The 13,188-nt window shown below is 35.0% G+C and overlaps 1 protein-coding gene across 4 annotated transcripts in view; it reads left to right on the plus strand.

The window, feature by feature from the left end:
• Nucleotides 1-13,188, plus strand: part of stim2a (tromal interaction molecule 2a) — a 25,063-nt gene continuing 11,875 nt past the window's right edge. For 3 of the 4 annotated variants that reach the window (XM_082165752.1, XM_082165753.1, XM_082165754.1), the window contains exons 1-10: nucleotides 1-954; nucleotides 1,899-2,029; nucleotides 3,687-3,801; nucleotides 3,877-3,988; nucleotides 5,016-5,131; nucleotides 5,464-5,641; nucleotides 6,620-6,797; nucleotides 6,878-7,039; nucleotides 7,218-7,318; nucleotides 7,460-7,698. In XM_082165752.1, the coding sequence (XP_082021878.1) occupies nucleotides 837-954; nucleotides 1,899-2,029; nucleotides 3,687-3,801; nucleotides 3,877-3,988; nucleotides 5,016-5,131; nucleotides 5,464-5,641; nucleotides 6,620-6,797; nucleotides 6,878-7,039; nucleotides 7,218-7,318; nucleotides 7,460-7,698 (1,450 nt within the window). In that variant the 5' untranslated portion in view covers nucleotides 1-836. Of the gene's footprint in view, nucleotides 1,069-1,898; nucleotides 2,030-3,686; nucleotides 3,802-3,876; nucleotides 3,989-5,015; nucleotides 5,132-5,463; nucleotides 5,642-6,619; nucleotides 6,798-6,877; nucleotides 7,040-7,217; nucleotides 7,319-7,459; nucleotides 7,699-13,188 lie in introns of all 4 variants that reach the window. The other variant, XM_082165755.1, reaches the window with a different exon arrangement.

Genomic DNA, 13,188 nt, shown 5'->3' on the forward strand with positions numbered 1-13,188 from the left:
TTGAACATTCAGTTTACACTATGGCACAACAAAATTAGAACATCACAATAGTTATAGTTATAGAATAACACCAATAGAAAGAGTAATGCTCAAGTTACTTGGTAATGTTCTTGGAGCGCCCAGTTACGTAAACTAATTGATATTCATATTTCAAGTCAACGTCTACCTCAGCAAACCAGTTTACTTGGCAAGCGCCACGCAATCTAATTAATATTCATGAGTAGACGCCGTTTAAGGATTAGTAAATTCGCGTTTGGCTTTGGAAGAGCAGACGCATGCTAAATACGAGCTTACAAAGTTTGTGACATTTAGTAACTGGAACACTTTTATGGACACGCATTATCTCCAAACGTTTCCATAGAGAAGCACTTTCGGAACTTTATTCATATTCAGGAACCTGACTTTCAGAAGGACTTCTATTCTTGGTCACCGTATTTTCATTCCAACGCCGTATTTGAAAAGTGGAACGTTCTTTCTTTAGAATCCGTTTTTTAAAGACATGTTATATTAATCTGTTTACTTTGTTCCGCCATTTCTTTGGAATGTAACAACAAAACGACATTGGCAAAACCAGATGTTGGGATGTATCTACCTTTTTTAACGTTTTGACTTAATCTTTGGAGTTGTAAACAAACATTTCGAACAGTTTTTCGTTTTTTTTATATGTGATTTTTTGTTTTATTTTATTTAATTTTATTGCTTTTCTAACCGGCGGACGACACCTTTTCTTGGAGCTGGAGCTGGGGCTGTTTATAGCATCACTATCACGTAACGTTACATTTGGAGGCACATGTGTTTTTTAAATCACAGACAGTAAGTGGCACTTGAAGCCTGCGATGCAGAAGTTCTGCCTCACCGTCCTGCTCGTGCTGCGCGGGCTGATCATCTGCGTCTGTTCCAGCGATGAGCAGCAGCACACTGGACTGTACAGGGACACAACTGTGACCTCAACAGGCACGTGTGCACGACCAGATGATGTTAATATTCATAAAGTTCATTTTTGCTAAGCCTCAGAATGCTCCCTGCATCATGTGATTATTTACAGCAGAAATAATATCAAAAGTTCAGGTATACAAAATAATCGCATATCTGGTTTCCCAGACAAGGCTTTTGCTAGTTTTAGACTAAAATCATGCATGTTTGACCTGTTTTAAATGAAAGCTACTTGCACTGATATATCTTAAAATATGCCAGTGCCATTGTTTTGTCTCAAGATGCACACCAGTAATGTTTCTTTCTAGGGCATGTATATAAAAGCTACTAAAAATGCCCTTATTTAACCAAGGCCTAATTCTGGTTTAATCTAAGCCCTGTCTGTGAAACCGGACCTTTATGTTCTAAGTCTGTCTCTTTTGGGAGATTTCACTGAGTAATAGAATATTAACATTAAATAATATGTAACTATTTTATGATGCTTCACTTGGTATTATTGCTATGGTTAAAATAAATAAATAAAAATAAATCACATTTACACAAAATGTGTAAAATAGACACTGCTATGTAAAGTGTTACCATAATGACAATCATTTGAGTATTCTTAATTCATAGGGGGATTAGAAATGGACACATTAGGCAATTTACACAGTCAAAGTATTGACCTAAAAAATTAAGGTGTGGTCAGATCATTTTGTAATGGAAGACGTTGTTGACAGAAATCATACTGAAATCTGATTTGGCAAATTTTAACCCATTTGGGACATTGTAAAGATTTCTAAAAAATGTGCTGTCCGTTTAATCTCATTACTGTTTTGGAGAAACAAAAGAGATATGAAAGCGATGTTGTTGTCATTTATGATGTTTCTTTCCTGTGGGAAAAGATAATGATGCCTCTTAATAACATGTTGACATTGCAAGTGTTTATTGGATTGCTTAACTCCTCTGTCCTCCTTTGACCACAGATCCATGTCTGCAAGTGAGCCCTCCATGTGTGACGGAGGCTGACCGCTTCAGTCTGGAGGCTCTTCAACACATCCACAGAGAGATGGATGACGATCAGGATGGAGGCATTGAGGTGGAGGAGAGCGTCGAGGTAATCAACAGTCACAGATGTCACAAACACAAGTCCAACGAGAGAAGTTTCCTCACACCCTAATGTAAATCCTGCAGGGTTTCCACAACTTCTGGCCAATCAATTTCCCTGGAATTTGCAGTCAAGTGGACAACGAAAGAGCAGTTTCTAGCTGGTGAAATGTTCTATAGCCGATCATAAGAAGAAAAAAATTATATTTTTAAATAATTGTAAAAATCTATAGAATTTCCAATACTTTTCCAAGCCTTAGTTTAAACAAGGGCTGCATGATTAAATTTAAATAAAACTTAAATCACAATATGGCTTAGTGCGATTATCAAATGAGCTACAGTGGTTCCCAAACCTGTCCTGGAGTACCCCCAACACTGCACGTTTTCTTTGTCTCCCTAATCAAACACACCTGATTCAATTCATCAGCTCATTATCATAAATATATGTGCTGCATGTTTAATTGAAGTGGGATTTGAAATATAAAAAAAAAAAAAAAAAAAAAATATTAGTATTTTAATTTTACAGGTGCACTGGGTTGCACAAAAATTCTGGGTTGTTTCAACCCGTGTTTGGGTCACATATAGACAAAACCAACCGTTGGTTTACATTTTTTTATTATACATTTTTTAAACTCAATGGTTGGGTTTGTCCATATTTGACCTAAACATGGTTTGAAACAACCCAGCATTTTTGGAGTGTGTAATACAAAATAAAATGATTATCATAATTATCACATTATGTTTCTCAAATACTCTTTTTTTGTTTTTTTTACAGTGAAATATTGCAAGAGTACTGTTTCTTATTTTGCTTTAATTTAGTAATTTATATATATTTAATGATAAAATAATAAAATATTTGATTTCATAATTAAAAGTTTTGATCAGCCTTACAAACAGGCAGAGGAAACCTGTAATTTTTTTCCGTCATAATCTCAATATTTATCAGAAAAATCGCAATTAGATTTTTTTCCACAAATCATGCAGCCCTAGTTGAAGCCGCACTTTTCAAATTTCCCTTAAATATACTATTTCAGATATTCCACAACTGAGGACTTAATTTTCTTTGTCTCTTTAATCAAATTTTTTGCTGCTCATTCGAACAGATGGTCGAGTTGCACAAATGTAGTAGTTGTCAAGTCTGAGGATGTGAACATTCTAAACTCACACTCAGACCAACAAGATCAGCTTTACATTTTGATATGTTTGTGTGATGTTTGCGTAAGTGCTAGAATGTTATTCCAAAGCACCCGGCCTTGAGTTCCTCCCCCAAGCCTGTTGGTCAATTTAGAAACACATGTTTCTATCCAACACCTAAGACAAACTGTTCAGGCTTGGCATTGGGAGAACATAGCAGAGGAGGATGAGTTACTAAGTAATGTCCTGAAGTGTGTCAATGTCTCTGGCATTGGGTTTCTTTTCCTTGTTGCTATAGAAAAGGTTTAGGTGGATTTAAGCAGCGAAGAAGCCTGGAATCACGTGGTGCATCTGATTACAGCAGAGACAGATTCCAAGACACATTCACAGACACTTGAGCTCTTTTGATCTTGAATGTTTACTCAGCTGTTGTTTTATATGTGGCGAGACTGCATATGTAGAGTGGTTTTCTGGTGTGCAGAATTTTATTTAAATCGGCTACTCTTTTGCATCTCCATCCCTTCTTATTGTAGTTTATCATAGAAGATATGCAGCAGCAACAACAGGCAAACAAGCACAGTAAACTCCATCAAGAGGACCAGCATATCACTTTGGAGGAGCTTTGGAAGGGCTGGAAATCTTCTGAGGGTAAGATGGTCTCCATCCATGATTGTGTGTTTCTCTTTTGGCTCTTTTTTTAACTGCTTTCTTTCTTTCTATCAGTTCATAACTGGACTCAGGAGGATGTCTTGAGGTGGCTAAGAGAGTTTGTTGAGTTGCCTCAGTATGAAAAGGGCTTCAGAGAGCTGCGTGTCAGTGGAAACACCTTGCCCAGGTTAGACAACTTAAGACTGAACCAAATAAAATAAAAACACTTTAGAATAATTTCTAAATTTGTTCGTCTATTTTGGCAAGTGCCCTCTCATATCAGCCTGATTTCAGAAGTTATCATAGGTATTTGTACATAATGTAAAAAAAGAAAAAAAAAAGTTTGTATATATATTGAAACTATATGACTGATGTTCGGATTGCATCTAAAATGTAAATGCACAGCTTTAGAAATGTAAAAATCTTTACTAATCCTTTTTTATTCTATTTATATTATCAATAGAATACAAATAAACTACATATATAGATCATTTAGAGGCTCTAATCCCACCTTTACCCTAAACCAAAGCAGTCAACATTAAAAACGTAATATAAGTTTATATTAATTATATAAATAAATGCGCTATATAAATGAAGATGACTTAATAGGCATTATAAATTGACAGTGATAATGATTTCAATAAACTAAAATATAGATATTTTTAACAGCACCAGAAGTCACACAGGACAGAATGAAACTGTTGTAATGTAAAATTTTGTAAATGTGTTAAATAAATGTGATTGCATTGAAAATACACTATCGTTCAAAAGTTTGGGGCTGGTAATATTTTTGAATGCTTTTGAAAGAAGTCTCTTATGCTCCTTAGGCTGCAATTATTTGATCAAAAATCACATGATCCTTCAGAAATCATTCTAATATGCTGATTTGGTGCTTAAGAAGCATTTCATATTATTATCAATGCTGAAAACATTTGTGCTGCTTCATAATATTTGTGGAAAGTACCATGATAAAATAAAAAATTCCCTATAAAGTTCAAAAGAACCTTTTCATTTATTTGAAATAAAAACCTTTTGTAACATTATAGATGTCTTTACTGTCACTAGTGATGCATCCTGGCTGAAATAAAGTATTATTTTTTTAAATCGTACTGACCCCAAACTTTTGACCGGTTGTGTATTTAGTTAATCTTATTGATTAAATACTCCATGCTCCAGCTCCATGAAGCAAACAGTTTCCTACTTTACATTTACAGGATTGCTTCCAATGAGCCATCCTTTATGAGCGCTTTTCTGAAGATCCAGGACCAGCAACACAAACAAAAACTCAAGCTCAAAGCCCTGGATGTTGTGCTGTTTGGCCCACCTACACGTATGTATACACTTCATATATATTAATGTAATGATTTTTGTATCAAACTCTGTGTTTTTTCAGTGTCTGAAAAACTTAAGCTATTTTACGAAACAGTTCTGGTCCAGTGGCAGTGATTTAATTGCAAATAAGATCATCAAATAACTATTATGAATTCTAATGCAAAATCAAATATCCATGCACTCCTGTTGAGAACGCAACAAATTACTCTCTCACACTGTAAAATATATTCAGCAGATATCAAGTCAGCATGCAAAATAAACACTCAGATGTCACATCACATAATGTTTCATTGGCTGTCTGACTAATATCCCTGTGTACATTTGCTCCAGGACCTCCACACAACTGGTTGAAAGACCTGCTTCTGATAGTGTCAATAGTTATGGGGATTGGAGGATGCTGGTTTGCACGAGTACAGAATAAGACATCTAAGGTTCATATTTCAAAGATGATGAAGGACCTGGAAAGCTTGCAGAGAGCTGAACAAAGCCTCAGAGACTTACAGGGGCAGTGAGTACACCTTCTTAACAACTTCCACATTCAACATCAATTTAAATCAGGTTTATTCACCAAAATAAATTAACTTGTTTGATTCGCACCTGATCCAACAATCTATATGATATAAGCAATATTTAAAGGGATAGTTCACCCAAAAATTAAAAGTCTGTCATAATTTACTCACCCTCAAGATGTTACAAACCTGTATGAATTTCTGTCTTCTGCTGAACACATATTTTGAAGAATATTGGTAACCAAGTAGTTGATGGACCCCATTGACTTCAATAGTATTTTTTTTCTATACAATGGAAGTCATTGGGGTCCATCAACTGTTTTGTTACCCATATTCTTCAAAATATCTTCTTTTATGTTCAGCAGAATAAATACATTTTATTTGAGGGTGAGTAAATGATGACAGAATTTTCATTTTTGAGTGAACTATCAATTTAAATGTCAGAAATATATGTATACTGTTCAATAAACATTGTGTTCTATAAAAAATAAAAAAGTGACAGCTATGATGTCAATGACAGCTATAAATACAATTATATATTAATAATTACCTAAAAATAATTAATTTAAATATTTAATTTTCAAACTATTTAAATCAGCAAAATTTGCAACAACAATGTTCAATACATCACAACAAGCCAAAAGTTTGCAAGGCATAAAAATTTATGTATATGTGATCAACAAACTTGAGACAGTTGACAACATTATAGGAATAGTAAAACCTAACTGGCACTAAAACAATGAGGGTCTCAATTGTGTGACCTCATTAAACTTTAACATATACATAAATATACTAAATAAAAATATAATCATTAGTTTTTATATAATTACTTTTTAAACCAGGCTATTTACATCAGAAGTAACCAAGTCACTAAAATGAGACTTCCCATCAAATCTTACAAGAGGGGGGTGACATTGGAGAGCGTTTTTTTCAGCATCTTATAGAACAAAAACTGCTTTTTTAAATGTTTTTGTAAGGTTGGAAAAGGCCCAGGAAGAGAAGCGCACTGTGGCGGTAGAGAAAAAGAATTTAGAAGAGAAGATGAGGGACGAGATTCAAGGTGCTCAGGATGAAGCCAACCGCCTGCACAGACTCCGAGATGGAGCAGTGAGTGAACTCGGCCGTCTTCGGTATGCAGAGGAAGAGCTTGAACAGGTAAACATCTGCGGTTCTCCCTGTAAAACATCTCCCAACAAGACTCCACTACACCATGGTTCTCTGTGCTCTTGGTACAGGTACGTGATGCATTGAAGAGGGCAGAGAAAGACATGCAGTCCCTCTGGGCAGTTCCTGAAAATTTGCAGCTGTGGCTTCAGCTCACCTATGAGGTGGAGGTCCAGTACTACAACATCAAGAAGCAAAGTGCAGAACAACAACTAGTCACGGCTAAAGAAGAGGTATTTTAGAGATGAATGAGTCACCCGTTTCAAACCCATTCCCATGCTTGGAATCAAATACAGAGGGAATCATGTTTTCTTTTGCCTTTTGAGTTAATGTATAGAATCTGTATAACTAATGAGAGGGCTGTGGAGCGTCTTGCATGGACTTATTTAATCACTCTGTATTTTTGCACAGGCTGAGAAGATCAAGAAAAAAAGGAGTTCGTTGTTGGGTACACTACATGTTGCACACAGCTCCTCACTGGATCAAGTGGATCAGAGAATTCTTGAGGCCAAGTAATTTGTTTATTCTCATTTAAAACTGAATAAATAATGCAATGAAATTCATACTGTTTTCAATGTGGATCCAAACAGTTTTGGGGCTAATGTTTAAATCATGAGTACTTACATTGACCTGCATTTGTATTTTTGTTAAAGGAACGCACTAGCAGACGTCACCGCTTGTCTTCGGGAGCGTCTGCACCGCTGGCAGCAGATTGAGAGCTTTTGTGGTTTTCCTTTGATGAAAAATCCGGGCCTATCCAATCTCACCGCTACACTCTACCCAGACCCCAACTGGATGCTAATGCCCCGGGCTGCAATACAGTCCTATCAAGTGCCTGTTTCAGTGGAGGACATGGAGGAAGAAATGCCACAGATTATACCACAGATTCCTGGTTGGTACTTTTCTTTTCTTCATTCCTAGTTGAATGTGTTTTCGTTCTTCTGTTTTTTTTATCCATTAAGCAGAGCCAATCAAACATATAAAAAGTAGGGCTGTCAAAATTAACTCGTTAACGCACATTTTTTCAGGTTATCATTATTCAAGTTTTTCCCTTTATCATTTGGTTGGCGTTACATTATATGACCATGCTCTTATTCACGTAAATTCTTTTAATCCATTCAAACGCGATAAGACACAAAAGAGAACGCAGTGCAGCACTGGCTCCAGTAATCTCCTGTCTGTGACACACACACGACTCATGAGCACAGACAGTGCTTTAACGGACAAAAACACACAAAATTATGCCAAAATTATGTCAAGTTTTTGTCAAGTATCCTCGCAAGCACAGTCTTAAATAAGTTAAATGTAGTCTTAAATAAATGTAAAGAATTGGGATGCTTGTCAGATCTACGTCATGTGTGTCAGATCTTAAAGTGACACCAGCCTAATAAACCTGCCGCTGTTTGTCATTAAGGATAATCAAAGAACAAAAGAAAAAGAGAAAAGCACTCACTGCTCTTGACTGAATAACTTTTGTAGCTTTAATAAAGATTTTGACAGGGCAAGCAAAAATCTGAACTGGTTTGAGATGGAAAAAATTGAGCCCTGATACTGTATATTGAAGGGCACAGGTAAAAGTGACATTTATTGTAATGGGTTTATGTAAAGATTGTTTTAAAGGTGCCGTAGAATGGATTATTTTATTATTTTATAATGTTTCCTGGGGTGCCCTTATAATGTTAGTATGTTTTTTAGATCAAAATTGGTTATAATTTAGAAATAAAAGGCATATTTCCTAGCCTGATTTCATCTATTGATTTGAACGCTCTGTTTGAAGGGGCGTGTCTGCTGTGAGACTTCAGTGTTGTTGCCCACTGCTGTGATTGGCTGACATGCTTGCATATGAAATATCTGGCATTACATGTAGAGCTATCTGGAAAACTTTTACTATTACAGCTTTTATACGTTTTTACTATTACAGCTATCGGGATTAACGAATCATGATACGTTTTTTAAGTATTTAGATCTATTCCCATCAATAAAAGGTTGCAGTGATGACCATTGAGCAGATGACAGCCTGTTTATCGCGTGAATGAAGATCTTATCACTGCAACGCGATTTACTGATGCATAAACAGTGTTGAACGACTTTGAGAGAAAGATTATCTGTCTGAACTTGAACAATTACACATCAGAAATTCACATAACCCACTGGTTCTTCAGAGGCACGGATGAAGGAGCTAAAAAATACTTTTGTGTTCATTTGTACATCCAAACACTGAGCAATGCCATGCTTCGTTCGCTCGTTTGCAAGCCACGATGTCTCTCGAGGAAAAAAACAATATCGCGCTGGATCTAGATAACACAGTGTAAATTATCGTTAATAAAATCACTACTTACCGCTTGCGGGAATATAACGTTAGTTGAAATTGCCCCCTTCGTCCGTTTGAGACGCCGAGAGAAGCCTGGCTGCTTGATATTGTTCCAGGTTAGAAAAACAGTCCGTGGTGAAATGGGCAGAGCAACTAACAACTTCGAATTAAACTGTAGCGGTATCCGATTATAGATAGATCTGCCATTTTCCCTATGATCCTTCACCTGCTTGTTTCTTCACCTGCAGAACTTCTGATGATTCGGCTGCGCAGTTCCGCCTGGCACTGAGCATGGGCTGGCATATGCAAATTTTTAGAGGCGTACATATTAATGATCCCGACTGTTGCGTCACAGTTGGTGTTATGTGGAGATTCGCCTGTTTTTCAGGGGTGTTTTTCAAAAACGAGATTTAAATAAGAAAGAGAAAACTATGGTGTTTGAGACTCACTGTATGTCATGTCCATGTACTGAACTCTTGTTATTTAACTATGCCAAGATAAATTCAATTTCACATTCTAGGGCACCTTTAAGTTCACAAATTAAAAGTTGTTATATTTTTTATAATTAATGGCTAAAATTGAGAAAAAAATCTATTTCATAGAGACATCAGTAGCTGTATTGGTATTGGTGATACTGGCCTTCTTTCATAAAGATGCCATTAAACAAATATTTAAAATATAGGCTACTGTCTTTATGTTGTTTCTACATTAATTTGGAGATTATATGTGAAATTATTACAGTATAAAAAAATATAAAAACTTTAATGTTAGGTGCGATTAATTGCAATTAATTACAGAAAATATGTGTGATTGATTTGTTATATTTTTTTAATTGATTTGCAGCACTAATAAAAAGTATTGACTGTTTTCTGACTGGGTAAAAAAGGCACACTGTTCCGTCGTCCCGTCGACGAATGGGATTTTGGTTGAATGTCTGTGGTTAACACAAGCTAGATATTTTCACATTTTATTCTACAACATAAAATACATCAGTAACAGGGAACAGTCCCACAAGTTTCACTAACGTTTTGTTAAGGTCATGTAAATGTTAGAACAAAAGTTCTTTAAAAATATTTGTATAACATTATATAAATTCTAGTAATGCTTAGAGAAAACGTTACTAGAACAACGTTCATGGAACGTCCTAATGATGTTATTTTTACTTGATGAATGTTTTCATAATGTTATATTAAACATTGTGAGAACATAGTTTATGGAACATCCTTACAATATTTGTACTTGATGAACGTTCATATAATATTGAGAGAAAACATTCTTAGAACAACATTTTTGGAACAAAATTGTAATGTTATTCATATTTGCTGAATGTTTTCATAATGTTATCATAAAACGTTTTTATTACAAAATTCATGCAATGTTCTTTCAATGTTATTTGATGAACGTTATTTGAAAACATCCTTAAAGCAGCATTCTCGGAACGTCTTTTTGCTGAATGTTTCAGAATGTTAGCATAAAATGTTGTGAGAACAAAGTTCATAAAACGTCCTAACAATGATATTTGTTCTTGATGAACGTTCGCATAATCTTTTGAGAAAACGTTCTAAGAGAAACATTTTTGGAACATCTCTATGATGTTTGCTGGATGTTTTCAGAATGTTAACATAAAACATTGTTAGAATAAAGTTCATGGAACTTCTTTATCATTTTATTTGAACTTGATGAATGTTCTTGAAATGATAAGAGAAAATGTTCTTAGAACAACAAACATTCTTGGAGCATCCTTTACCCATTAGAATGATGATGAAATCACTAACGTTCTGTGCGCTATATTAAAAGAACATCCTTTTTGTAGTAACACTCCCATAATAACCTACATACATATATGTAATTTGTGTTAATGTATGAATGATGTAAATCATTCTCAAAATACATTAGAAAGATAACTAATAAGGGCATAGGGTTGGGTTTCTTAAAGGTGCAGTAAACAGTAAACACTGTCGAAAGTGGATCGGACCGAGCACCAATAAAAACACTTGTAGCCAATCAGCAGTAAGGGGGAATATTTCAAATGTGGTTTATTCAGAACTACCCCTTTAAAAGCCAAGCCACTTTTGCGCGCATGCGTGTGAAGATCGGTCGGGAAGAACGGTTGAACCTCGCCTCAGAAATCACTTGAGGTAAGTGTGTCAATTAATTGGTTACGTTTTTATTTAGTCAATTATTTATTTAGTTAACTATTTTCTTTGATTATTATCAAATTATGTATTTTGTAGGGATGCACCGATATGAAAATGTTGGCCGATACCGATAATTCTTTATATTTAAAGGCCGATAACCGATATATTGGCTGATAAAAAAAATAAAAAAAAATAAAAAAAAACATTTTTTGAGAGCCTGATTACAAGAACATGACCAATAAAAGCCATGTCCCAAGCACGCAATTAAAAAGTTCTGTTCTCATTATAATTTTATGGAGCCTATATGACAGATTTGCGCTGCATTTACGTTGCACTTATTTTCCGTATTTTCTTTTTTGAAGTGATTTCAATCATATTTCAAGCAATTTAAAACCATCATGGTGAATCTCAAGTGTATCCACTGAAGGAAATAATCCATTATTTATCTGCCTTAATATATCGGCCAAATTTTCTTATCGGGCCGATAACGATAACGTTAAAAATTAACGTATATCGGCCGATACCGATATGGTGGCCGATATATCGTGCATATCTAGTATTTTGTTGTCTTAATGTATATTTTAATGTTTTAAAGTATGTTTATACCAGGGCTGCCAAGTGCCAACTCCCACGCAATCTGTCTTTGCCCATCATGTGTGTTTATTATGTGCACCGGCATTCGATATTCTGTACATTGCGGGGCAAAGAAAACACTGACAGCATGCTTTTGTTATGAAAACACAAAGTCTCAGCTTTTAATTTTTGTCCATTTTATTACAAAATTAAAAAAACAAATGTGTTTTTGGCACTATTTAACGTGGAGTGCCAGACTGCTGTAGTGCCTCAGTTCAAGCAGCATTTCTTTCTCTTTACTACTAGTTATAAAATAAACATGAATGAACATCAGAAGGTAAGGTAATCTTATGTCTTATGTATCAAGGGCAAACAACATGCCACACAACATTACAATTACCTCAAGAAAGCCATTCAATCACTTTAAACTGGATAGTTTACTAGAAAAATTTACTCTAGAGAGTTCACTATATTACATATTCATTATATCTTTACTCTTATTAAAAAGTTATTATAATAACATTGCATTAAATGCAATTGTATACAAACCAGATGTTAAACTTTAATAGTAATTTAATAGTAATGACAGGGTTCATTGTGTAGTTTACAGCATTAGTTGAGAGAGATTTTTCCTTGAATAAAATTAACATACTGATATACATCCAAATTCTCCAATAGGGTCTGGCTGCAGACTTTCACTTGCACTCTCAGATAATATATTATTATATATTATATGAAATATATTATATAATATATAAAAATTAATAATATTAATAATTGAACCATCCCAGCTTCTTAAGTGAGGCAGCGGAGAATGCAGGTGGTGATTGCAGGTGACTGAGAGAGTGAGAGTACAAGTCTGCAGCCAGACCCTTCTCCAATGAATTGATATTGAATCAAATCGAATCTAGATCGCAATCGAATCACAAGCGTATGAATTAAAATTGAAACGTGATTTCATTTGATAAGCTCGAAAAATATGTAAAACTGCCCATGACTAGTAGCTCTGTTAGAACATTTTGTTAATTTTTCAAATAATCCAAATTACTTCGAGAAGATGGCTTCCTTCATGGTTGAATACATTAACCTTACCTGAGAGGAAAGTGATGTTTATACAACACGGTCTGCTGTGTAACATTTTCATGCATCACCATCACCAGTAAATATTCTGTGTAAGCCTTTATAAGAACTTTGAATACTCCATTGAGCCTGATATTTTCTTGTGTTCTTGTGCCTTATATGATTCAAGTTCAGTTGTCTGAAGTAGCCAAACTAAACATCTCTCATGCTCATCTCATAATAACAGTGAACTGGTCTGTTAACTTTACAGGCGGAGCATTCACCTTCTTTGCCCCTCTCT

The sequence above is a fragment of the Leuciscus leuciscus genome (assembly GCF_965113295.1).
Source record: "Leuciscus leuciscus genome assembly, chromosome: 3".
NCBI lineage: Eukaryota > Metazoa > Chordata > Actinopteri > Cypriniformes > Leuciscidae > Leuciscus > Leuciscus leuciscus.